Raw genomic sequence first — 27,137 nt, forward strand, 5'->3', positions numbered from 1 at the left:
ATTGTGTTATTGTTGATTTCCCCTTTCATACTTGTTAGCACTTGTCTTACATATTGTGGTGCTCCTATGTTGAGTGCATATATACTTATGATTGTTATATCTTCTTCTTGGATTGATCTGTTGATCATTATGTAGTGTCCATCTTTGTCTCTTTTTATAGCCTTTGTTTTAAAGTCTATTTTATCTGATATGAGTATTGCTACTCCTGCTTTCTTTTGGTCTCTATTTGTATGGAATATCTTTTTCCAGGCCTTCACTTTCAGTCTGTATGTGTCCCTTGTTTCAAGGTGGACAACATATATAGGGATCTTGTTTAATTTTTTAAAATTGGGTTGCAAAGTTATCTAGTATTTAATGCTGATTTTTAGGAAATACATTTAAGTATATGTTAATATACAAAAATAACAAACTATCATGTATAAAATAGGCAATAATATACAACACAGGGATTTATAGCCATTTTCTTATAATAATCTAGAGTGGAGTATAATCTGCAAAAACACTATGCTGTACACATGAAACTAACACAATATTGTAAATCACCTATACTTCAATTAAAAGAAGTTTAAGTCTTCAATTAAAATACCATCCCCCAAAAAAGAAATGCAAAAGACAAAATGGTTGTCTGAGGAGGCCTTACAAATAGCTAAGAAGAGAAGCAAAAAGCAAAGGAGACAAGGAAAGATATACCCATCTGAATGCAGAGTTCCAAAGAATAGCAAGGAGAGATAAGAAAGCCTTTCTAGTGACCAGTGCAAAGAAATAGAGGAAAACAATAGAATGAGAAAGACTAGAGATCTCTTCAAGAAAATTAGAGGTATCAAGGGAATATTTTATGCAAAGATGGGCACAATAAAGGACAGAAATGGCATGGACCTAACAGAAGCAGAAGGTATTAAGAAGAGGTGGCAAGAATACATAGAAGAACTATACAAAAAAGATCTTTATGACCCAGATAACCACGATGGTGTGATCACTCACCTAGAGCCAGACAACCTGGAATGCAAAGTTAAGTGGGCCTTAGGAAGCATCACTATGAACAAAGGTAGTGGAGGTGGTGGAATTCCAGTGGAGCTATTTCAAATCTTAAAAGATGATGCTGTGAAAGTGCTACACTCAATATGCCAGCAAATTTGGAAACTCAGCAGTGGCTGCAGGACTGGAAAAGGTCAGTTTTCATTCCAATCCCAAACAAAGGCAATGCCAAAGAATGCTCAAACTACCACACAATTGCACTCATCTCACACTCTAGCAAAGTAATGTTCAAAATTCTCCAAGCCAGGCTTCAAAAGTATGTGAACCATGAACTTCCAGATGTTCAAGCTGGACTTAGAAAAGGCAGAAGAACCAGAGATCAAATTGCCAACATCCGTCGGATCACTGAAAAAGCAAGAAATTTCCAGAAAAACATCTACTTTTGCTTTATTGACTACGCCAAATCCTTTGACTGTGTGGATCACAACAAACTGTGGAAAATTCTTCAAGAGATGGGAATACCAGACCACCTGACCTGCCTCTTGAGAAATCTGTATGCAGGTCAGGAAGCAACAGTTAGAACTGGACATGGAACAACAGACTGGCTCCAAATTGGGAAGGGAGTATCTCAAGGCTGTATGTTGTCACCCTGCTTATTTAACTTATATGTAGAGTATATCATGCAAAATGCCAGGCTGGATGAAGCACAAGCTGGAATAAAGATTGCCAGAAAAAAAAATCAATAACCTCAGATACACAGATGACACCACCCTTATGGCAGAAAGTGAAGAAGAACTAAAGAGCCTCTTGATGAAAGTGAAAGAGGAGAGTGAAAAAGTTGGGTTAAAACTCAACCTTCAGAAAACTAACATCTTGGCATCCAGCTCCATCACTTCTTGGCAAAAAGATAAGGAAACAATGGAAACAGTGAGAGACTTTATTTTGGGGGGATCTAAAATCACTGCAGATGGTGACTGCAGCCATGAAATTCAAAGATATTTGCTCCTTGGAAGAAAAGCTATGAGGAACCTAGACAGCATATTAAAAAGCAGAGACATTACATTGCCTAACAAAGGTCCATCTAGTCAAAGCTATGTTTTTTCCAGTAGTCATGTATGGATGTGAGAGTTGGACTATAAAAAGAAAGCTGAGCCATTAAAAACTGATGCTTTTGAACTTTGGTGTTGGAGATGACTCTTGAGAGTCTCTTGGACTGCAAGGAGATCCAACCAGTCAATCCTAAAGGAAATCAGTCCTGAATATTCATTGGAAGGACTGATGCTGAAGCTGAAACTCCAATATTTTGGCCGCCTGATGCAGAAAACTGACTCTTTGGATAAGACTCTGATGATGGGAAAGATTGAAGGCAGGAAGAGAAGGGGATGACAGAGGATGAAATGGTTGGATGGCATCACTGACACAATGGACATGAGTTTAAGCAAACTCCGGGATTTGGTGATGGACAGCGAGGCCTGGCGTGCTGCAGTCCATGAGTTGGACACGACTGAGTGACTGAACTGACTGATACTGATACTTCAATTAAGAAATATATAGAACCACACCATTTTCATAGCTTTAAGCTCTCCTGGCATGGCATATTCTTCAATTTTTTTTTCCTTATCACATAGAAAAAACTATGTTTCTGTGTGTATGTATACACATGCACACTTTACAGACTGTTTTATGGCCTTCCTTTATCATTCAGCAATACACTATGACTATCTTTCTATACTGTTGAGTAGTATTCTGCTTTGTAGACATGACATAGAATCTCAATATATTGATATAACATAATTCATGTAATTAGACCTTTATTTGGGAGCTTTGAAGTTGCTCCTAATGTTCAGCTATTATAAGCAACATGGTAGCAAACATCTTTGATATCTCGGGCTTTTGGACATTAGTGAGACTGCATTTTGTTTTCCAGAGATAGACTACCTGACAAGCGTTCCCTCCACCTTCACCAAAGTGGCTCAAGACCGTACTCCAAGCCTCTCCATAAGCCAGAGAGCAAACTGGGGGTTAGGCCTGTGTGTCTGCACTTTGGTGGAGCCTCTCACTGCCTCTAACCCGCAGGCCACTAGGGGCGCACTTCTCTACGCTGTGGCCAGTTGGTACAGAAGGGCTGACTCAATAACACAGTTGTGGAGATACATGGAGCTTTGGCACAGCCTTTTCTATGTAGTGATTTTTATTGATTTATCAAAATATAAAAATACATGTTATTTAAAGCAGAGAGTATTTCACCCCATCCCTGATGTCACACTTGTGTTGACAGGATTTCTGAATGTAATGCTCCTGGATTGAGCTAAGTGAGTAAGAAGTGACCCTGGTAACTGCTGGGGCCCAGAGTCTAACCAGCATCTGGTCTTCGGCCCAAATCAGAATATTCTTCATAATTTCAGGGTTATTCTTTGCTGTTCACAGTCACCTAGAGAATGTTGATCTAGAGGACAATTCATGCACCAGGTTGGAATTTTTACCAATTAAGGGAAAGGTCGATTCTGGGAAGCATATGCTATATATCCAAAGAGAGGGTCCTGGTGGTTGTGTGAGTGTGAAGAGGGATGTAAGATTCTTCCCATTCATGTCAAAGGTTCCTTGGAAGTTGTGGACAGTGGGAAGCTTTTCCCAGGGAGCTTCCAGGAGTGGCTGAACCACTGGGCTTTCTGTATAACCTTTCAATGAAGAGCAGATTGATATGAAAGAGCTGCTCCTCATAGCCTCCAATCCCAGGAGACTCCTTCTGCTGACAGCCAGCGAGCCTGTAAAATGCCTGCCCTTGGCCACAAGCAAATTGAGTCCCTGAAGAGGTTTTTAGGTGTGATGTCCTAAAACAGTTGGAGATATAAAGGAATGACACTGAATTCGTCCATGAGGCACAGGAGGGAGAGACATTGTCAGCACAGGAGTTCTGAAGGGAAAACCATGCAACCCTAGAAGTCCCATGAGTTTGGGGCCAACCAACCAGAAGGGCTAGTCTGTTCCCCCTGCATCCCTGGATAGCAGATGCAGATACCTCTCTTCTAGAGCCTTACAAATAGGTGTGGGTGGGCTTGACTTTAGCCTATTGCCCAACCAGTTTGGCACTTCTTTTTGGTGGTCAGTAAGCAATATTAAAATTTCCCAGAATTCTGGGATGGAGACACGATCCTGGGGTGCCAGCAGTTGCTGTTCCAGACTTATCCCTAAAATGGGGACATTGGCTCTGGCCCAAAAAGCTATGAAGAGGAAGGACCGATGGCAGTCAGGAATCATGTTCATAAATGGGTTTACTAGTCCTTCCTTTCCCACAGCTTTAGACCTTAAAGCAGCAATTGAAATGGAAAGATTGACATGGTAGCTAGTTAGAACAGTGGAAAAAATGACTCAGCAAATTAAGAACAACTCAGATCTCACCAACCAATCAGATGACAACAGAGAAATGAAGGATACCGCATTACATTGGACTGTCATGTTTCCTTCGGCTCTTCTTGACTCACATTCTTGAGAGATCAAGAAATTATTACTAAAAACTGTAAGTCTAAAGAGGGGTGGCTAACATTTTTACAATACAGCTGAAGAAAATGAGAAACATATACAGAGAAGTTCAGTAACTTGCCCTTGCACATCACTGATCTGAATTCAGTGTCAAGCAATACAATTTTCAATTCACTTAAATTTTGTTCCTTTTATTCTTTCTTCTTTGAACCTACTGACTACTTGTTCATTGCCATTTCTTTTAAGAATGACTATAAGAACCAATCATAGAATTTTGTGAATATGGAGAAGACAAGCACAAAGACATTGGACATACACTACAGTGTATAGATTGTACACTGGATGTGCACTGGACTATACACTTAATATACACTATACACTGGACAGACACTGGGCTGTACACTAGGTATACACTGTACATTGAATTGTACACTAGACACACTGGTGTACACTGGACATACACTGGACAATACAGTAGGCATACAGGTGTACACTGGACATACACTGGACTGTACATTGCACAGTGGGATGTGCCCTTGGACTGTACACCAGGTGTACACTGGACTCTACACCAGATGTGCATTTGAACTGTGCACCAGATGTGTCCAGCTGTGTTCCAGATGTGCATTTGGGCTATGTGCCAGATATGTCCAGCTGTGTTCCAGCTGTAGTCCAGATGTATCCAGCTGTGTGCCAGATGTGTTACAGCTGTAGTCCAGCTGTGTTCCAGATGTGTCCAGCTGTGTGCCAGATGTATCCAGCTGTGTGCCAGATGTGTCCAGCTGTATTTCAGATGTGTCCAACTATAGTCCACATGTATCCAGCTGTGTGCCAGCTGTGTTCCAGCTGTATTCCACATGTGTTCCAGCTGTGTGCCAGATGTGGCCAGCTGTATTCCAGCTGTGTCCCAGATGTGGCCAGCTGTGTTCCAGATGTGCATTTGGGCTATGTGCCAGATATGTCCAGCTGTAGTCCAGATGTAGCCAGCTGTGTGCCAGATGTGTCCAGCTGTATTCCAGCTGTGGCTAGCTGTGTTCCAGATGTGCATTGGGGCAGTATGCCAATTGTGTCCAGATGTGGCCAGCTGTGTTCCAGCTATGCACCAGATGTGCCCTAGATGTGCACTGGACTGTCCACTACTGTCCACTGGACGGCACACCACTGTATACGGTACACTGGGTTGTACATACTGTATGTGCCCTGGACATACCTTGGACGTACACCGGACTGTGCACTACTATACACTGGACTGTGAAGAAACTTAAACAAGTACCAGCGTGATGTTTCTGATATATCATGGGCACACATCCTTTGAACATATATATGCAAAATGGCCAGCTCTAATGATGTCAGGATTTAGTTTCTTCTGATTTATCCTTGAGGTCTAGATAACATTAGTCTGCTTTCAATTTCAAGGTGCCAAAAAAGTTTAAAGATCAACTTGCTTACATTTTATTACAACCAAAGAGTGATTGATTCTAAATTATTAATGTATAGCTCAAAAACAAAAAACAAAACCCCCACAACTGAACTTAGCATAGATGTACATTTTTTTTTTTTACCCATGATTCATGTTTTCCAAGAAGAAAATTTGGTGATAAACATTTGTAAAAAAGTTCTCAGAGTTCTGGAAACATTAAAAAATTAAGTTTCCCTTTGCCATGTATTAAAATGGTAATATCCTCTAACATGGATGAATATCACATAAATTATTCTGTACAAAAGTGTGGAGCCATTTAGTGTCAGCATAAATTATTCCTTTATTCAGTTGCCCCTGAGGACATCATCAACATAGAGATTGTCCAGTCATGACCTTCAGTTAAAGAAGAGGCCTGATTATGTTCCACAGTATCTCTTCTTGAGAAGGGGATTTTTCTAAGATGTGTTTTAAGATATCAAAAAGAATAAATTTAAAAATGGAAGGATTTTTATATTGGAAGGGGCTAAACTTTGCAATAGCTAGACAACCTCTCTCACCAAATTCCATTGGGCACTTCCTGTGTGCCTCTACAGGCTGAGTCTATGAAGGAAACAAGACAGTCTTTGCTGTCAAGTAGCTAAGAGTCTAATTTACAGGTACGGAAAATGGGAGGGAAGCATAGGCTTCCATGAGAGTTCAGAGGAGGAGGTGCAACAGTTTACTGACCTCTGGACAGTGAAGACTCTTTTGTAAAGACACTGCTTTAAAGGGTGGGTGTGCTTTGTTCTGTCCTGTATCATGCTGGCTAAGCAGGGGTTCCTGATGAGACACATAGAATCCAATGACAGGCTATAGGTAAGAACCCCAGAGGGACAATCAACCCCATCAGGAGCCTCCCTGACAGTTACTGTATCACCCCTTGCATTGCTCATCCCTCAGCTTAGCACCCAAACCTACTGGATGTCCTCAGGGTAGGAGGATTCCATGTCATTCAAGGCAGAGGCAGCCCTAGAAGAGGAGGGACTGAGAATGTCGACTCAAGGTTGGGCCACCTGGGCTTGAATCTCAGCCCCACAGCTGTATGACCTTGAATAAGTAACTTAAACCTTGAGCTTAAAAAAAAAATCTTTAGAGAGGATAAAGCATCATTTCATAAGCTGTTAGAAGGACTCAGTGAGATAATCAACTATAAAATGCTTAGAAGAGTGCCTTAAGTAACACAAAAGTGAACTATTTTCATCATTTTCTCAGGAAAATAAAACCAGTCTTAGAAATCCAGATTATGGAATAATTTGAAATGGCCTGGTGGTTTTGATTCTGAGAGAAAGATGAGTTTTAGATGTGGGGGCATATCTTCTCTGGGGCTTGTCTGCAGTAGACTTAATATCCCCAGTGTTAAGCCAAGTGTCATTATTTGAGTACATATAGTTTCCATTGTAGAAACAATTCTTTAAGAATACTAGCCCTCCTCCCCACCCCTGGGAAATAAGAAAGAAATGATTGTCTGTGTCAATTTGGATTCCATATCATGTATCTCTTGAGGGGATTGCAGAAAAGAAAAAATGGAGAACAGAGGCAGGTATCTGGCTTGTTTTCCCATTAATGTTCAGACTTTTGGATTGAACAGTCCTTTGAGATATAATCACTGCTTCTGGATTGTGCCACCTAGTTTCATTTCACTGCCATCCTTTTTACAATAGGTTCTTTTGGTTTTTCAAATAATTTTTCCTCAATATAAAAGCATAGTTTGCAGTATTATCCACTAGTCCTCTTACTCACCATGTTTGTACTCTTCCTTTCAGGTATCCCTTGTTTTAAGCAAGTCTGATAAATTCCTATTTATGAATTTCGAATATCTTTGTATAGACAGAATCTATACTCTCTATATACACAAAAACTCCTATTTATATAACAGATAAATTAGCACTGGGGATTTGTTCCCGTTAGAACACATTTTCCTCAAATGCTGACTTCCATTTTAGTGCATTTCAAATTGTTTCATTTAAAAACTAACCACCACCACATACTCTGGTAGAAGGCTGCTGAGAATATACCTGGGGAGGGGGTGGGCCCTGGGGCACCCTTTGGGATAGAAAGCTGGGAGGACCGCAGGGCAAGAGAGAGCAGGCTGAGACATGTCCTTTCCATTGCAGGGTTTGACACCAGTATCCTGCCCATCTGCAAGGACTCCCTGGGCTGGATGTTCAACAAGTTGGATATGAACTATGACCTCCTGCTTGACCACTCAGAGATCAACGCCATCTACCTGGATAAGTACGAGCCCTGTATCAAGCCTCTCTTCAATTCCTGTGACTCCTTCAAGGATGGCAAGCTCTCTAACAATGAGTGGTGCTACTGCTTCCAGAAGCCTGGAGGTAAGGCAGGAGGGAAGTGGGGCCCAGTGGCCAGGGCTGCCATGCTGGGTAGGGAAGGGCCATCTATCATGCACTGGGGAGACAGACAGGAGCAGCAGGCAGAAAAACACAGCTAGGGAATAACACATTCCTCCATCTGATGGCATGCTAAAAGGCTCATTTCTCTTAACTGATCTCCACTTTCAGCATGGTAGAGAAAACCCAAGAACATAATCAAGGAATGTGTTATTCCGGTCCTCTTTTTAGGAAATTCTTTTAACCTGTGCCTTAGCTTTTCCATCTGTAAAGTGTGTGTAGAAACCTGTTACATAATTTCCAAGGTCAGTGTAAGATTCTTAATGTCTTTATTTTTTATACATTTTCTTCAGATTACGTTCTTTTGTGTTTGTTTTTAGTAGGGACTCTCTCTATACAAAGATATTAGAATTGTTCTAGTCATATGTATTGCAAATAGTTTATTTTTCCCTCAATTATGACTTTGTGTGTTTTTCCTAAGAAGAAATTTTAAGTTTTAAGATAGTCAAATTTCTCTGTCTATATTTTAGGGATTCTGAGAACCTATACAGCTTATGTTAAGCTTACATAGGCATTTCCCACTGTGAGATAGTAAAACAATTTCCTTTTGTTTTCTTTAGTCCCTTTGTGGGTTTTTTTTTTAATTGAAATCTCTTATCATTTTAGTTTTTTGTGTGTATAGTCAAGCAGGGTCCCTATCCTTGGAGATGGCTCACTACTTGCCCACTTGTCATTTATTGACTAGCCCATCTTTCCCATTCTAATTTGAAATGCTTCCTCTATCATTTATGCAACTCCTATATGTTATATATATGTCTATTTCTGGGTGCTCTGCCCTATTAATTTACATGTTTTATTATTTAGTGGTCCATTCTTTTCTCCCCTTCATGGATCACAGCCTTATCATGGCAAAGGCACTTGATCACTCAATGAAGCCATGAGCCATGCCATGTAGGGCCACCCAAGACGGATGGTTCATAGTGAAGAGTTTTGACAAAACACGGTCCATTGCAGGAGGAAATGGAAATCCATTCCAGTGTTCTTGCCTAGGGAACCCCATGGACAGTATGAAAAGGCAAAAAGATATGAGCCCCCCAGGTCAGAAGGTTTCCTGAGGAGGGAAATTACTAACAGCTCCAGAAAGAATGAAGCAGCTGGGCCAAAGCAGAAACAAATGCTGAGTGTGGATGTGTCTGGTGGTAAAAGTAAAGTCTGATGCTGTAAAAAATAATACTGCATAAGAAACTGGAATGTGAGGTCCATGAATCAAGGTAAATTGGAGGTAGCCAAGCATGAGAGACTGAACACTGACATTTTAGGAATCAGTAAATTAAAATGAAGAGAAGCGAAAAGCAAAGGAGAAAAGGAAAGATATACCCATCTGAATGCAGAGTTCCAAAGAATAGCAAGAAGAGATAAGAAAGCATCCTCAGTGATCAATGCAAAGAAATAGAGGAAAACAACAGAATGAGAAAGACTAGAGATCTCTTCAAGAAAATTAGAGATACCAAGGGAACATTTCATGCAAATATGGGCTTGATAAAGGACAGAAATGGTATGGACCTAACAGAAGCAGAAAATATTAAGAAGAGGTGGCAGGAATACACAGAAGAACTGTAGAAAAAAGATCTTCACGACCCAGATAATCATGGTGGTATGATCACTCACCTAGAGCCAGACATCCTGGAATGTGAAGCCAAGTGGGCCTTAGAAAGTATCACTATGAACAAAGCTAGTGGAGGTGATGGAATTCCAGTGGAGCTATTTCAAATCCTGAAAGATGGTGCTGTGAAAGTGCTGCACTCAATATGCCAGCACATTTGGAAAACTCAGCAGTGGCCCCAGGACTGGAAAAGTTCAGTAGTCATTCCAATCCCAAAGAAAGGCAATGCCAAAGAATGCTCAAACTACCTCACAATTGCACTCATCTCACACGCTAGTAAAGTAATGCTCAAAATTCTCCAAGCCAGGCTTCAGCAATACATGAACCGTGAACTTCCAGATATTCAAGCTGGTTTTAGAAAAGGCAGAGGAACCAGAGATCAAATTGCCAACATCCACTGGATCATTGAAAAAGCAAGAGAGTTCCAGAAAACCATCTATTTCTGCTTTATTGACTATGCCAAAGCCTTTGACTGTGTGGATCACAATAAACTGTGGAAAATTCTGAAAGAGATGGGAATACCAGACCATCTGACCTGCCTCTTGAGAAATTTGTATGCAGGTCAGGAAGCAACAGTTAGAACTGGACATGGAACAACAGACTGGCTCCAAATAGGAATAGGAGTACGTCAAGGCTGTATATTGTCACCCTGCTTATTTAACTTCTATGCAGAGTATATTATGAGAAACGCTGGGCTGGAAGAAGCACAAGCTGGAATCAAGATTGCCAGGAGAAATATCACTAACCTCAGATATGCAGATGACACCACCCTTATGGCAGAAAGTGAAGAGGAACTAAAAAAGCCTCTTGATGAAAGTGAAAGAGGAGAGTGAAAAAGTTGGCTTAAAGCTCAACATTCAGAAAACTAAGATCATGGCATCCGGTCCCATTACTTCATGGCAAATAGATGGGGAAACAGTGGAAACAGTGGCTGACTTTATTTTGCTGGGCTCCAAAATCACTGCAGATGGTGATTGCAGCCATGAAATTAAAAGACGCTTACTCCTTGGAAGGAAAGTTATGACCATATTAAAAAGCAGACAGCATATTAAAAAGCAGAGAAATTACTTTGCCTACAAAGGTCCATCTAGTCAAGGGTATGGTTTTTCCAGTGGTCATGCATGGATGTGAGAGTTGGACTATAAAGAAAGCTGAGCCACGAAGAATTGATGCTTTTGAACTGTGGTGTTGGAGAGGACTCTTGAGAGTCCCTTGGACTGCAAGCAGACCAACCAGTCCATCCTAAAGGAGGTCAGTCCTCGGTGTTCATTAGAAGGTCTGATGTTGAAGCTGAAACTCCAATATTTTGGCCACCTAATGTGAAGAGCTGACTCATTGGAAAAGACTCTGAAGCTGGGAAAGATTGAGGGCAGGAGGAGAAGGGGACAACAGAGGATGAGATGGTTGGATGGCATCACCAACTCAATGGACATGGGTTTGGGTGGACTCTGGGAGTTGGTGATGGACAGGGAGACCTGGCGTGCTGTGGTTCATGGGGTCACAAAGAGTCGGACATAACTGAGTGACTGAACTGGAACTGGATGCCCCAACCCACTGATACCTAAGAAGCTGAAGTTGACCAGTTCTATGAAGACCTACAACATCTTCTACAACTAACACAAAAGATGTCCTTTTCATCACTGGGGATTGCAATGCCAAAGTAGGAAGTCAGCAGATACCCAGAAGAACAGGCAAGTTGGACCTTGGAGTACAAAATTAAGCAGGGCAAAGGCTAACAGAGTTTTGTCAAGAGAATGCACTGGTCATAGCAAACACCTTTTCCCAATAACATAGGAGACAACTCTACACATGGACATTACCAGATGGTCAATAGCGAAATCAGATTGATTATGTTCTTTGCAGCTGAAGATGGAGAAGCTCTATACAGTCAGCAAAAACAAGACTTGGAGCTGACTGTGGCTCAGATCATCAGCTTCTTACTGAAAAATTCAGGCTTAAATTGAAGAAGGTAGGGAAAACTACTAGGCCATTTAGGTATGATCTAAATCAAATCCCTTATAATTATATAATGGAGGTGATGAATGGATTCAACAGATTTTATCTGGTAGACAGATTGCCCGAAGAACTATGGACAGGTTTGTACCATTGTACAGGAGGCAGTGACCAAAATCATGTCCAAGAAAAACAAATGCAAGATGGCAAGGTGGTTGTCTAGGAGACTTTACAGATAGTTGAGGAAAGAAGAGAAGCAAAAGGCACGGGATAAAGGGAAAGATATACCCAACTGAATGTAGCATTCCAAAGAACAGCAAGGAGAGAGAAGAAGGCCTTCTTAAATGAACAATGCAAAGAAATAGAGGAAAACAATATCATCAGAAAGACTAGAGATCTCTTTAAGAAAATTGGAGATATCAAGGGAACATTTCATGCAAAGATGGGAATCAAAAAGGACAGAAATGGTAAGGACCCAACAGAAGCAGAAGAGATTAAGAAGAAATGATAAGAATATACAGAAGAACTTGACAAAAAGGTCTTAATGAACCAGATAACCATGATGATGTGATCACTCGCCTAATGCTGGATATCCTGGAGTGTGAAGTCAAGTCGGTCTTAAGAAGCATTGCTGCCAGTAGTAGCAGTGATGGAATTCCAGCTGACTGATTTAAAATCTAAAAGTTGATGCTGTTAAAGTGCTGCACCCAGCATGTCAGCAAATTTGGAAAACTCAGCAGTGGCCACAGGACTAAAAATGGTCAGTTTTCATTCCAATCCCAAAGAAAGGCATTGCAAAAGAATTATCAATCTACCATATAATTGCACTCATTTCACATGCTAGCAAGGTTATGCTCAAAATCCTTTAAGGTAGGCTTCAACAATATGTAAACTGAGAATTTCCAAATGTATAAGCTGGGTTTTGAAAAGGCAGAGGAATCAGAGATCAAACTGCCAACATCCACTGGATCATGGAGAAACCAAAGGAGTCCCAGAAAAACATCTACTTCTGCTTCACTACTTTGGGCTTCCCTTGTGGCTCAGCTAGTAAAGAATCTGCCTGCAATGTGGGAGACCTGGGTTCAGTCCCTGGGTTGGGAAGATCCCCTGGAGAAGAGAAAGGCTACCCACTCCAGTATTCTGGCCTAGAGAATTCCATGGACTATATAGTCCATGGGGTTGCAAAGAGTCAGGCATGACTGAGCAATGTTCACTTCACTGCTTCACTGACTGTGCTAAAGCCTTAGACTGTGTGGATCACAACAAACTGTGGAAAATTCTTAGAGAGAGAGGAGTACCAGACCACCTTACCTGTGTCCTGAGAAACCTGTATCTTGGTCAGGAAGCAATAGTTAGAACCGGACATGGAACAATGGACTGGTTTAAAATTGGGAAAGGAGTACAACAAGGCTATATATTGTCACTTTGCTTATTTAACTTATATGCAGCATACATCATGAGAAATGCCAGAGTGGATGAATCACAAGCTGGAATCAAGATTGCCAGGAGAAATATCAACCACCTTAGATATGCAGAGGATACCATTCTAATGGCAGAAAATGTAGACGAACTATTGATGAGGGTGAAAGAAGACAGTGAAAAAGCTGGCTTGAAACTCAACATTCAAAAAACTAGGATCATGGCATCTATTCTCATCACTTCATGGCAAATAGAAGTGGAAAAGTAGAAGCAATAACAGATTTCCTTTTCTTGGGCTCTGAAATTACTGTGGACAATGACTACAGTCATGAAATTAAAAGATGCGTGCTCCTTGGAAGAAAAGCTATGGCAAACCTAGACAGCATACTAAAAAGCAAAGACATCACTTTTCCAACCAAGGTCCATGTAGTCTAAGCTATAGCTTTTCTAGTGGTCATATACAGATGTGAGATTTGGACCATTTAGAAAGCTGTTGTTTTTCAGTCACTAAGTTGTGTCCAACTCTTTGCAACGCCATGAACTGCAGCATGCTAGGCCTCCTTGTCCTTCACCATCTCCCAGAGTTTGCTCAAACTCATGTCCATTGAGTTGATGAGGCCATCCAATCATCTCATCCTCTGTTGCCCCCTTCTCCTCCTGCCCTCAGTCTTTCCCAGCTTCAGCACCTTTTCCAGTGAGTCAGTCCTTCACATCAGGTGGCCCAAGTATTGCAGCTTCATTTTCAGCATCAGTCCTTCTACTGAATATTCAGGGTTGATTTCCTTAGGGATTGACTAGTTTGACCTCCTTGTTGTTTAAGGGACTCTCAAGAGTCTTTCCCAGTACCACAATTCTAAAGCATCAATATTTTGGCCTTCTTTATGGTTCAACTCTCACATCCATACATGACTACTGAAAAAACTGTAACTTTGACTTACAGGTCTTGGTCGGCAAAGTGATATCTCTGCTTCTTAATATGCTGTCTAGGTTTGTCATAGCTTTTTTCCCTAGGAGCAAACATCTTTTAATTTCATGCCTGGAGTCACCGTCTGCAGGGATTTTGGAGCCCAAGAAAATAAAATTTGTCACTGTTTCTACATTTCCCCCATCTATTTTCCAAGAAGTTATGGGAGTGGATGCCATGATCTTAGTTTTTTGAATGTTGAGTTTCAAGCCAGTTTTTTCACACTCCTCTTTCACCCTCATCAAGAAGCTCTTTAGTTCCTCTTTGATTTCTGCCATTAGAAAAGAAGTCTGAGCACCGAAGAATTTATGCTTTCAAATTGTGGTGCTTCAGAAGGCTCTTGAGAGTCCCTTGGAAAGCAAGGAGATCAAACCAGTCAATCCTAAAGGAAATCAACACTGAATATTCATTAGAAGGACTGATGTTGAAGCTAAAGCTCTAATATTTTGGCCACCTGATGCAAAGAGCTGACTCATTGGAAAAGATCCTGATGCTGGGAAAGATTGATGGCAAAAGGAGAAGGGGGCAGCAGATGATATAGTTAGATAGCATCAATAACTCAATGGATATGAACGAGCAAACTCAGGAAGATAGTGAAGGACAGGGAAGTCTGGTGAATTGCCACCCATGGGATTGCAAAGAGCTGGACTTAGTGACTGAGCAACAACCACCACCACAGCCTCCTACCATTAATCTTTTTATCAGAATTTTCCTGAATATTCTTCTTTTTATGTTTATTGTTATATGTCCTGTAGGTTTGAACTCTTTGAATTTTATAATCAGTTTATTCCATTTAAAATATTACTGGTATTTCTTTAGAATCAGACAAAATTAGAGAGAGTTGAGAGCTATACAATATTGACTCCTTTTATCCTAGAACGCTGTTTGTCTGTTAACCAGTGGAGCTATAAGTTTTGTTCTCACAGATATACTTCCCTTGTGTTTATTATTGTTGCCAGTGTAAACAAAATCCATTTTTCTCATTTTATTTATGATACTTATTCTGGTTGGCTTCCTCGAATTTTTCAGGTGTGCAGTCATATTATCTGGAAAGAGTGATAATTTTTTTCTCTTTTCAATTTTTATACCTCATTTATTTCTCTTTTCTAATCACATCAGCTGGCCCTTCCAAATCGATGTTAATAACAGCCATGATTTTTACTTCAATAGGAATGCTTGTAGTGGTTCATCATTAACCGTAATGATAGCTTGGGCTTGAGTTCATAGAAAATCATGTGGTTTTAGCCCCAGAGTCCAGGTGGGGGCTGAGTGAGAAGCAACGTCTCAGGTCTAATGATCACCTGGGGGTGTAATGCCAGGCCCCTAGAATGAGGTGACTGCCTTAACCAGAGGTATGTAAGTGCCCTGAGAATCGGAATGTTGTGGTCTTTGTGGGGAGACTGTGAGCAAATAGCAGAGCCTCCCAGGACCATAGCATCTGCAATGGCAGGTCATGGTAAAATTTGTGATTAGTGAGATCCCCCTTCTTTTTGCTTGGAGTGGAAGTCAAAAGGGTACCACGCACTTCCATATGCCCTCCTTAGCCATGTGGCTCCCACTCTATCAGCTCCGCACTTGAGTTTGTTTGTAACAGCATTTGTTTTTTAAATGAAGACTTGGAGGCTGAGCACGATAAAGAGACTGGTCCAAAGTATTAATACTTAGCTAGGAGGTGGCAGAATCCAGGGTTAAGGTCTTATTCTTCTATACTCACTGCTTCTCTACATCTCTTCTGTACCTTCGGAGTTGTCCTTAGAGACCTATGTTTGACTTTCCTGGGGTAGTGAGTCATGAAGTCAGAAGTAGCCATTGTAATCCTATTTCTATCCTGCAGCAAGATGTGGGGTAGATTAAGTTTTTGTCCCAGTCTGTGGATTCAGCACATGTACCCACTAATAACCTTTCATCCTGGTTCTCAGCTCATATAATCTTGGCTGACAGGAGACTTTTTCTTATATGCTCAGTCGCTCAGTCGTGTCCAATTCTTTGCAACCCCATGGACTGTAGCCAGCCAGGCTCCTCTGTCCATGGAATTTTCTAGGCAAGAATACTGGAGTGGGTTGCCATTTCCTACTCCAGAGGATCTTCTTGACCCAGGGAGCGAACCTGAGTAGTCTCTTGTGTGTCTTGTATTGGCACACAGATTCTTTACCACCATACCACCTGAGGTGGTAAATATAAGGAAGTAAATAATGAAATCACCCTACTAGACAGTTGATATCTGCTTAAACTGGTGGTGAGAAGAAAGATTCCTATACATGCAAATAGCCGCCAAATACTATTTTAAGTACCTAGTGGTATACGATGTTTGTTTAAAATTAGTAACACTAATGGCCTGAGTTTGTTTTGCTGCATAGTAAGAGCAGATGGAGTAATTCCACTCCCAGGTGTGTCATTGTCTACATTTCACGTCAAGAGTGAAGCCAATCATTAGAGATTATATCCCTTACCATCTGGAAACTGACTTTCATAAATTATTTTTTAGGTCTCCCTTGCCAGAATGAAATGAACAGGATCCAGAAGTTGAGCAAGGGGAAAAGCCTGTTGGGTAAGTACCATTTCTTGCTACTCATTTAAACAACTAATTAAACCATCCGTGTCTCATGTAGTATCTAGCACAGCAATGGTTATTCAATTAGGGACCAGTGCTTTGTGAAAGAAATGCCTCATTTTACCCAAGACAAGGTTCATCTAGGGAGCTGGTAATATGCTACAGGCCACAGGGCATACTCTTGAGGATCAGAGAGCTGGCTGAGAAATGCTACATGCTCCATCAGTTGGAAGAGAGGTAAAAGGTAAGCCGAGGACCAGTGGGCAGGTCACCAGAGCTGAAATTGAGCATTGTCTTTACTGCTAACTCCTCCCTGATCTTGGATTTTTTTTTTCTTTCAAGTATGGCCATTAAATGCACCTCTCAAGTGTTCCAAGTTAAAATGATAAAATCTATAAATTATAGAATTTCCTATATTCCCCAGATCAAGTTGTCCATTCAAGGAAGAAGACGAGCTGATTCCCTTCTAAATTTACCAGACAGGGTCCAAGGACTTGAGTGTACTTCAGCACATTTCTGTTTCATCTGCATGATCCCTGGACCCTGTCTCTATATTTCTCCTCTTACCTTTTATCCAAACACTGAGTGGAAGTGTTTGGAAGCTAGTGGGGGGTGTGTGTGTATTTCCTTGGCACACACATCTGTGGATAGCTGTTGAAGGTTCCCTTTTGCCCCATACCCTCCTTTCTGCAGCACTCAAGTGTAGTTGTGGTACTTAGACCAGTACTTCTGAGATAATCACAGACACCTCATTTGTTTGCCCAAAAAGAGCCTGCATTGCTTTCCTTGCTTTTTAAAAAGAGAACTGACAGCCACAACACAATAATTCAGGATTATTCTCGTTAAGAACAGCCTGCCATTTCAGGCAGTTATCTCTTTATTTTCTTGAAGGAAATGGACAAGGTTGTTGCAGATTGTCAAATGGAGATGGTCTAAGAACTTGGGCCATTTCTCTTCATCTGATTTTTGGGTCACCTCAAAGTGGATCTTATTTCTTCCTTCTACTTTTAAAAATTACTTACTTCACTGGCTTGCCTCAGACTTTCCATTTCTGATAACACCCTTTTCAACTCACCAAGAACTCAAGAGCTTTGTGATCTGGACATGAGTGTAGGTTCTTCCCTGATGTTGAAAGATGTAAAAGCATCTTTCTGGATCTCTCTTCCATAGGGCTTTCCTCCAGTGAAAGGACTTGTGTTTAATGATCTGATGCTTCCACATGGGAGGTTATTTTGGGTTTTAGTGATGTGCTTAAGAGAACTAATAGTGCTGTTTTAAAAAATTATTTTGGATATATGGATATCTTCTTACTGCTTCATTAATGATATATTTGTAAAGTAATGTGGTCTGAGATAATATGTCTCATCTTTTATTTTCTCCAGTTTATAGGAATAAAAGGCCTACCTCTTTCCTACTGTGAATCTCACCTAGTTTTGAAACACACTTCATCACACCTCTCCACATAAGGGATATTATTCTAGCTGACTCATAAAAATACCATTTATCTGCCTACAAATTATTTTTTTGCATGGGGAAATCTAAAATAATAAATGTGTATTCAGGGGCATTCATAGTCTGAGCAAAAACAAGCAATAACAAATTATAATCAGGTATAATTACTGCCTACTTAGGAAAAATGATAATTTTATTACATTATAGATATAGAACAGCACCTGCTTCTAACCATCCTGGGGGCTCAACCTGGTATGCATTTTTTTTTTTTTGCTCTATTAAGTGCTCTTGTTTTCCAACTGCAGCTCAAGGGTAAGGATCAGCATTTCCTCAGCTTTCTATTGGTTGGCAAAACCTTCCCTGATTTTTGTTTATTGAAAGCATCATCTTTTTCCCCCTTCCTCCTGTTCCCTGCTGACCAGGAGTGCTGTGCACCTACTGAACATCTAATTTAGAATATGAGCACTACTTCTTTGTGGCACCAGCAGAATTACTTTTCACTGGGGGAAATGTCCTTTCTGTGATATCATTTGATCTTTGGGAGCCTAGTCATCTTGGAATAGTGATCAATGTTTGTTTGAGTAGTTTGAGTAGTAGCTGGATCTGAGGTTACTGCCTGCCTTATTACCCCTTCTTTCCAGATCTAGTCTGAGAAATAAATGGTATATTTAAAAACAATCATTCTAAAAAAAAATTAGGCAGTAGAAATCTCGAGTGGTAAGCAGAGACCTCCATCCTCAGATGACTGACATATAATGTTACTACTTAGATAACACTGAGGAGAATTATCCCATAGTAGATGAGCACACAATGATCAAACACATCCTAAGAAAAATGAAAAAAAAAAAAAAAAACTTGTCGTAACTAAATATTACCTAGAGTAAGACTCAGATTGGTATCACTAATTTAAGAGGAGAAAATCACTTTGAACTGGAAATATTAAATTTATCTCAGTGATCATCCAAGTGTGATGACAGAGATATTCTCAAACCACAGATTCAGTAAGCTTACTAACCCAAGACTTACTAAAATATCACTAAAGGTTTTAATATACAGAAGACATAATTCCAGAAGGAATTATTTCTTTTCCACATTTTATCTCAAAAAGGCATGCTGCTAAATCTAAATAAATAAGAACAGTAAAAATATTTTGATAGCAAGGTAGAATCAACATTTCAGACTGTTGGGGTCGGAGAAAAAATATGTTAAGCTTATTATTTATTCAGAAATAAAACACAGATTAACTTTAGAGCTTATTAGGGAAAATATACTTCTGTGTATTTTAAGGTAACAATAAAAATATTGGGAAAATAATATATAGTTTTTAAATGTATGAAAACCATGGAAAAAAGAAAATTTGATCATTTCAACGAAAAGAAGGAAAGAGGGAAGATAGGAAACACAAAGTACAGTGGTAGATATTAAAAACAAGCATATCTGTAATTACAATAAATGTGAATGGGCCAAATGCATTTATTATGAGACAGAGACTATTAAAAGCTGCCTACTTTGTTTTCAGTTCTTAAGAGAATGATGTAATATTATCTTGCTGAAGTGTTTCTTTTACTATACTATTACTATGTCTCAACAGGTATACCTATAATTTTAAAACAAAATGTGACATTATAACAATTGTAACTATATATGTACCCAACATAGGAGCTGAAAGTGAAGTTGCTCAATCATGTCCGACTCTTCGCGACCCCATGGACTGCAGCCTACCAGGCTCCTCCGTCCATGGGATTTTCCAGGCAAGAGTACTGGAGTGGGGTGCCATTGCACTGCAATATATAAGGAAAATATTAATAGCCATGAAAGGAGAAATTGATAGTGACACAGTAAAAGTAAGGGACTTTAACAGATGATCCAGACACAAAATCAATAAGGAAACACAGACCTTGGATGATACATTAGACCAGATGGACTTTATTTATAGAACATTCTATCTAAAAGCAGCAGAATACACATTCTTTTCAAATGCACATGGAGCATTCTCCAGGATTCATCACATGTTGGGTCACAAAGCAAGCTTTCGTGATTTTAAGAAAACTGAAATCATACCAAGCACCCAAGCACCTTTTCTGACCACAATGCTGTGAGATTAGAAATCAATCAACTACAAGAAAAACACTGTAAAAACACAAATATGTGGCAGCTAAATAATATGCTACTAAACAACCAATGGATAACTGAAGAAATCAAAGAAGAAATAAAAAAAATACCTAGAGACAAATCACAATGAAAACATGACCATCCAAAACCTATGAGACACAGCAAAAAAAACGGTTTTAAGAGGAAAGTTTATAGCAATTCAATCTTACCTCAGAACACAAGAAAAACAACCCCAAATAAACAACCTAACCTTATGCCTGAAGCAACTAGAGAAAGAAGTATGAACAAAACTCTAAAAGTTAGTAGATGAAAAGAAATCATAAAGACCAGAGCTGAAATAAATGAAATAGAGAAAACAAGATCAATGAAACTAAAAGCTGATTCTTTGAAAAGATAAACAAAATTGATAAACTTTTAGCCAGCCTCATCATGAAAAAAAAGGGAGAGGCCGCAAATCAATGAATTTAGAAATATAAAAGGAGAAGTTACAATGGACACCACAGAAATACAAAATATCATAATAGACAGCTACAAGCAACTATATGCCAATAAAATGGACAACCAAGAAGAAATGGGTGAATTCTCAGAAAGATGCAACGTTCCAAGACTGAACTAGGAAGAAATAGAAAATATGAACAGACTGATCATAAGCACTGAAATTGAAACTGTGATTTTAAAACTCATGACAAACAAAAGTCCAGGATCAAATGGCTTCACAGGTGAAATCCTTCAGATATTTTGAAAAGAGCTGACACCTATCTTCTGAAACTCTTCCAAAAAATTGCAAAGGAAGGAACACTCCCAAACTCTAGCCATGAGGCCACCGTCACCCTAATACAAAAACCAGACAAGATCACACAAAGAAAGAAAATTGTAGGGTTGACATAGACACACTACTACATTTAAAATAGTGAACAAAGATCTGCTGTTAGCACAGGGAACACTGTTCAATATTCTGTAATAAAGTAAATAGGAAAATAATTTCAAAAAGAATAAGTAAAAGTGAAGTCACTCAAGTCATGTCTGACTCTTTGTGACCCTCTGCACTGTAGCCTGCCAGATTCCCCATCCATGGGATTTTCCAGGCAAGACTACTTGAGTGGGTTGCCATTTCCTTCCCTGGGGGGATCTTCTTGACCTGGGGATCGAACCCATTTCTCCTGCATTGCAGGCAGACTCATTATCGTCTGAGCCACCAGGGAATCCAGACATATGTATACGTATAACTGAATCACCTTACTATACACCTGAAACTAACACAATATTGTTAATCCACTGTAGTCCAATATAAAATTTTTTTAAAAGGAAACAAACACACATAAAAATAACAGAACTGCAGGGAGGAACTGTCATACCTAACCTATTCAGAGACTTGAATATACCTCTTCTTGAAAACTTATAGTTCAAGGAGACAAAAGAAGAAATGAACAGTATAATTCATTAGCATCTTAATATATGTATTCTTGTACACGAGCATAGAATAGAGAGTGTTTTCAAACACACATTTGTCATGGATATATGAAAACTATAAAACACTGATGAAAGAAATCAAAGATGACACAAATAGTTGGGGAAATATACCATGTTCATGGATCAGAAGAATCAATATAGTGAAAATGAGTATACTACCCAAAGCAATCTATAGATTCAATGCAATCCTTATCAAGCTACCAATGGTATTTTTCAGAGAACTAGAACAAATAATTTCACAATTTGTATGGAAATACAAAAACCTCATATAGCCAAAGCAATCTTAAGAAAGAAGAATGGAACTGGAGGAATCAACCTAACTTCAGGCTATACTACAAAGCAACAGTCAAGACAGTATGGTACTGGCACAAAGACAGAAATATAGATCAATGGAACAAAATAGAAAGCCCAGAGATAAATCCACACACCTATGGACACCTTATCTTTGACAAAGGAGGCAGGAATATACAATGGAGAAAAGACAATCTCTTTAACAAATGGTGCTGGGAAAACTGGTCAACCACTTGTAAAAGAATGAAACTAGAACACTGTCTAACACCATACACACAAATAAACTCAAAATGGATTAAAGGTCTAAATGGAAGACCAGAGACTATAAAACTCCTAGAGGAAAACATAGGCAAAACACTCTCTGACATAAATCATAGCAGGATCCTCTATGACCCACCTCCCAGAGTAATGGAAATAAAAGCAGAAATTTAAACTTAAAAGCTTTTGCACAACGAAGGAAACTATAAGCAAGGTGAAAAGATAACATTCCGAATGGGAGAAAATAATATCAAATGAAGCAACTGACAAAGAGTTAATCTCAAAAATATACAAGCAACTCCTGCAGCTCACTTCCAGAAAAATTAGTGACCCAATCAAAAAATGGGCCAAAGAACTAAGGAGACATTTCTCCAAAGAAGACATACAGATGGCTAACATACAAACATGTGAAAAGATGCTCACCATCACTCATTATCAGATCAGATAAGTCACTCAGTCATGTCCGACTCTTTGCAACCCCATGAATCGCAGCACGCCAGGCCTCCCTGTCCACCACCAACTCCCAGAATTCACTGAGACTCACGTCCATCGAGTCAGTGATGCCATCCAGCCATCTCATCCTCTGTCGTCCCCTTCTCCTCCTACCCCCAATCCCTCCCAGCATCAGAGTCTTTTCCAATGAGTCAACTCTTCACATGAGGTGGCCAAAGTACTGGAGTTTCAGCTTTAGCATCATTCCTTCCAAAGAAATCCCAGGGCTGATCTGCTTCAGAATGGACTGGTTGGATCTCCTTGCAGTCCAATGGACTCTCAAGAGTCTTCTCCAACACCACAGTTCAAAAGCATCAATTCTTCAGTGCTCAGCCTTCTTCACAGTCCAACTCTCACATCCATACATGACTCATTATCAGAAAAATGCAAATCAAAACCACAATGAGGTACCATTTCATGCCAGTTAGAATGGCTGCTATCAAAAAGTCTACAAACAATAAATGCTGAAGAGGGTGTGGAGAAAAAGGAACCCTCTTACACTGTTGGTGGGAATTCAAACTAGTATAGCCACTATGGAGAACAGTGTGGAGATTCCTTAAAAAACTGGAAATAGAACTGCCATATGACCCAGCAATCCCACTGCTGGGCATACACACTGAGGAAACCAGAATTGAAAGAGACACGTGTACCCCAATGTTCATCACAGCACTGTTTACAATAGCCAGGACATGCAAGCAACCTAGATGTCCATTGGCAGATGAATGGATAAGAAAGTTGTGGTACATATACACAATGGAATATTACTCAGCTGTTAAGAATGCATTTGAATCAGTTCTAATGTGATGGATGAAACTGGAGCCTATTATATAGAGTGAAGTAAGTCAAAGAAAAACACCAATAGAGTATATTAATGCATATATATGGAATTTAGGAAGATGGTAACGATGACCCTATATGTGAGACAGCAAAAGAGACACAAATGTAAAGAACAGACTTTTGGACTCTGTGGGAGAAGTCGAGGGTGGGATGATTTGAGAGAATGGCATTGAAACATGTATATTATCATATGTGAAACAGATCACCAGTCCAGGTTTGATGCATGAGACAGGGTGCTCAGGGTTGGTGCACTGGGTTGACCCTGAGGGATGGGATGGGGAGGGAGCTGGGAGGGAGGGTCAGGATGGGGAACACATGTACACCCATGGCTGATTCATGTGAATGTATGGCCAAAACCACCACAATATTGTAAAGTAATTAGCCTCCAATTAAAAAGAAAAGAAAAAGCAGAAATAGAGTCACAGAAAAAAAAAAGAAAGCTGAAACTAAATATCTTTAAAAAGTACCATAGATCATATTCATTCTCTACAACTGGAAGAAAAAAAAAGAGACTATCCAATCTTACATGTCTAGATTTTTTTAGTAGTCAAAAATGAATAAAGTAAAAATACAAAACATTTAGACATGAATGAAAATGAAAGCACTGTGTGCCAGAGAGAGAGAAAAGCAACTAAAATGAAACTTAGAGGAACATTCATGGCTTCAAATGCATTTCTGGAGAAAAAGAAACCTAAAATTTCAAATAAAAAAAGCTGTAAGGACAATAAGTTAAGACTAAAGCAAAAACAAATCAAATAGACAAACCTTTGACAACATGAAAGTCTCAAATGTTCTCATGAATTTAAAAATGGGATGTAACCTCTGATATGCACACGTGCATGCTCAATTGTGTCCAACTCTTTGCAATCCTATGGATCGTAGCCTGCCAGGCTCCTCTGTCCATGGTATTCTCCAGGCAGGAATACTGGAGTAGGTTGCCATTTCCTCCTCCAGGGGATCTTCCTGACTCTGGGATTGAACCCACATCTCTTGCAACTCCTGCATTGGCAGACAGATTCTTTAACCACTGAGCCACCTGGGAAGCCTTGTAACCACAGATAAAGATGCATACTATAAATTTGTGGTTCTGAAACTTCACTGTGCATCAGAAACACTTGGAGAGTTTACTACAGCTTTCTGGGCCCTACTGTCAAAGTTTTTAACTCAGTAGGTTTGGGATAGGCTCAAAAATTTTCTAAGCTATTTCCCACTGATGCTGCAGCTACTTCTGGGCCCACACTTTGAAAACCATTGCTATAAACTGACTCATAGCAATTATGAAAACATGACTGAAAAGGATACTATGAATTACCATATTTGGGTCATGAAGAAAAAGAAGACTCAACTAAACTAAGGAAAAAATTAATTTAAATAAAAATACTACTGTCACCTCCTAAAATAGGCACTAGGCTCAACATATTTCTACAGCTGAATACTTTATGGAGATCATCCTCATTTTATACAAAACATCTGGAGTATAGAAAAAGAAAAGTACCTGAATCAGTTTACAAAAGAGTTGCTTTGATATAGAAATTGAACAAAATTATATACCTCTATCACTGAGTAACATGGATATAAAAGGATTAGCAAATTAAATCCAATATATCATGACCAAGTAGTATTTATTCTAGGAAAACAGGCATTTTTTTAAACTGTGCCACTCATTAGAAATATATAAAGGATTAAAAAAATCCTATGATTCTCTCAAGTATTAAAAAAAGCTTTAATCAGGAAGAAACAGAAAATATGAACAGACTAGTGAGTAGATTGAATCAATAATGAAAAGTCTCTCAGGAAAGAATGGACCAAGAGCAGATAGCTTCACTGTTTAATTTTACCAGATATTTAAAGAAGAATACCAATCATTCTCAAACTCTTCCCAAAAATTTCAGAGGGGAGGAACACTCCCAAACTCATTTTATGAAGCCAGAGTTACCTTGTTACTAAAGCCAGAAAAAAACTCTACCGGGAAACTACAGGCCAATATCCCAGATGAATATAGATGCACAAAAACAAATTTCTCAATAAAATACTAGTGAACCAAATTAAGCATCACATTAAAAGGATTATTCACCATGATCAAGTAGGATTTATCCCTAGGATGTAATGATGGTTCTACACATACAAATCAGCCAAGTGATGCATCACATTAATAGAATGAAAGAAAAATATTATATGATCATCTCAATAGATGCAGTAAATCCATTTGACAAAACTGAACATCTGTTCATGATAAAAACCTCAATAAATTATGTATTAAAGCAATGTACCCCAATTTAATAAACACCACATATGACAACCACAGCTAGCATCCTATTCAATGGTGAAAGGTTTAAAGCTTTTCCTCTAAGATCAAGAAAAAAGATAAAGGTATCACCACTCCTATTCAGTGTAATACTGGAAGTCCTAGACAGAGCAATCAGGCAAGAAATAAGTCATCCAAGGTGGAAAGGAATATGTAAAATTTTCTTTGTTTGCAGATGATACAATTTGAAATAGTCAACAGGGACATGAAAAGGTTCTCAGCATCTCTAATCATCAGGGAAATGCAAACCAAAACCACAGTAAGATATCAGCTTCTGCCTGTGAGAAGGGCTATCATGAAAAACGAATAACAGGAATAACAAATGCTGGCAAGGATGTGGGAAAAGGAGAACTGTTGTGCACTGTTGCTGGGATTATAAACTGGTGCAGCCACAATGGAATAAAACAGTATGGAGGTTCCCCCCAAATTAAAAAAAAAAAAAAAAAAACTACTATATGATCCAGCAGAGAAGGCAATGGTACCCCACTCCAGTACTCTTGCCTGGAAAATCCCATGGATGGAGGAGCCTGGTGGGCTGCAGTCCATGGGGTTGCTAAGAGTGGGACACAACTGAGTGACTTCACTTTCACTTTTCACTTTCATGCATTGGAGAAGGAAATGGCAAGCCACTCCAGTGTTCTTGCCTGGAGAATCCCAGGGATGGGGGAGCCTGGTGGATTGCCGTCTATGGGGTCGCACAGAGTCGGACACGACTGAAATGACTTAGCAGCAGCAGCAGCAGCATATGATCCAGAAATTCACTTCTGGGGATATATCCAAAGGAAATGAATATACTAAAGAGAAATCTGCACACTCATGTTCACATTGGCCAAGATATGAAGACAACCTAAGTGTTCTTCAATGGATGAATGGATAAAGAAGTGTATGCATGGGTGTGTGTGTGTGTGAGAGTATATGTGTATAACAGTATATCATTCATCCATAAGAAAGAAAGGAAACCCTGCCAACTGCGACAACATGGATAGATGTTGAGGGCATTATCCTAAGTGAAATAAGTCAGAGAAAGAAAATAGCATATGGTCTGCTGCTGCTACTGCTGCTAAGTCACTTCAGTCGTGTCCAACTCTGCATATGGTCACTTGTA

The 27,137-nt window shown here is 39.6% G+C and overlaps 1 protein-coding gene across 2 annotated transcripts in view; it reads left to right on the forward strand.

Moving 5' to 3' along the window:
- SPOCK1 (SPARC (osteonectin), cwcv and kazal like domains proteoglycan 1) overlaps nt 1-27,137 on the forward strand; it is a 582,941-nt gene that overhangs the window by 549,485 nt on the left and 6,319 nt on the right. For both annotated transcript variants that reach the window (XM_025292652.3, XM_025292653.3), the window contains 2 exons: nt 8,029-8,250; nt 16,750-16,812. In XM_025292652.3, coding sequence (XP_025148437.1) covers nt 8,029-8,250; nt 16,750-16,812 — 285 coding nt within the window. The remainder of the gene's footprint in view (nt 1-8,028; nt 8,251-16,749; nt 16,813-27,137) is intronic.

Source organism: Bubalus bubalis, chromosome 9, assembly GCF_019923935.1.
Source record: "Bubalus bubalis isolate 160015118507 breed Murrah chromosome 9, NDDB_SH_1, whole genome shotgun sequence".
NCBI lineage: Eukaryota > Metazoa > Chordata > Mammalia > Artiodactyla > Bovidae > Bubalus > Bubalus bubalis.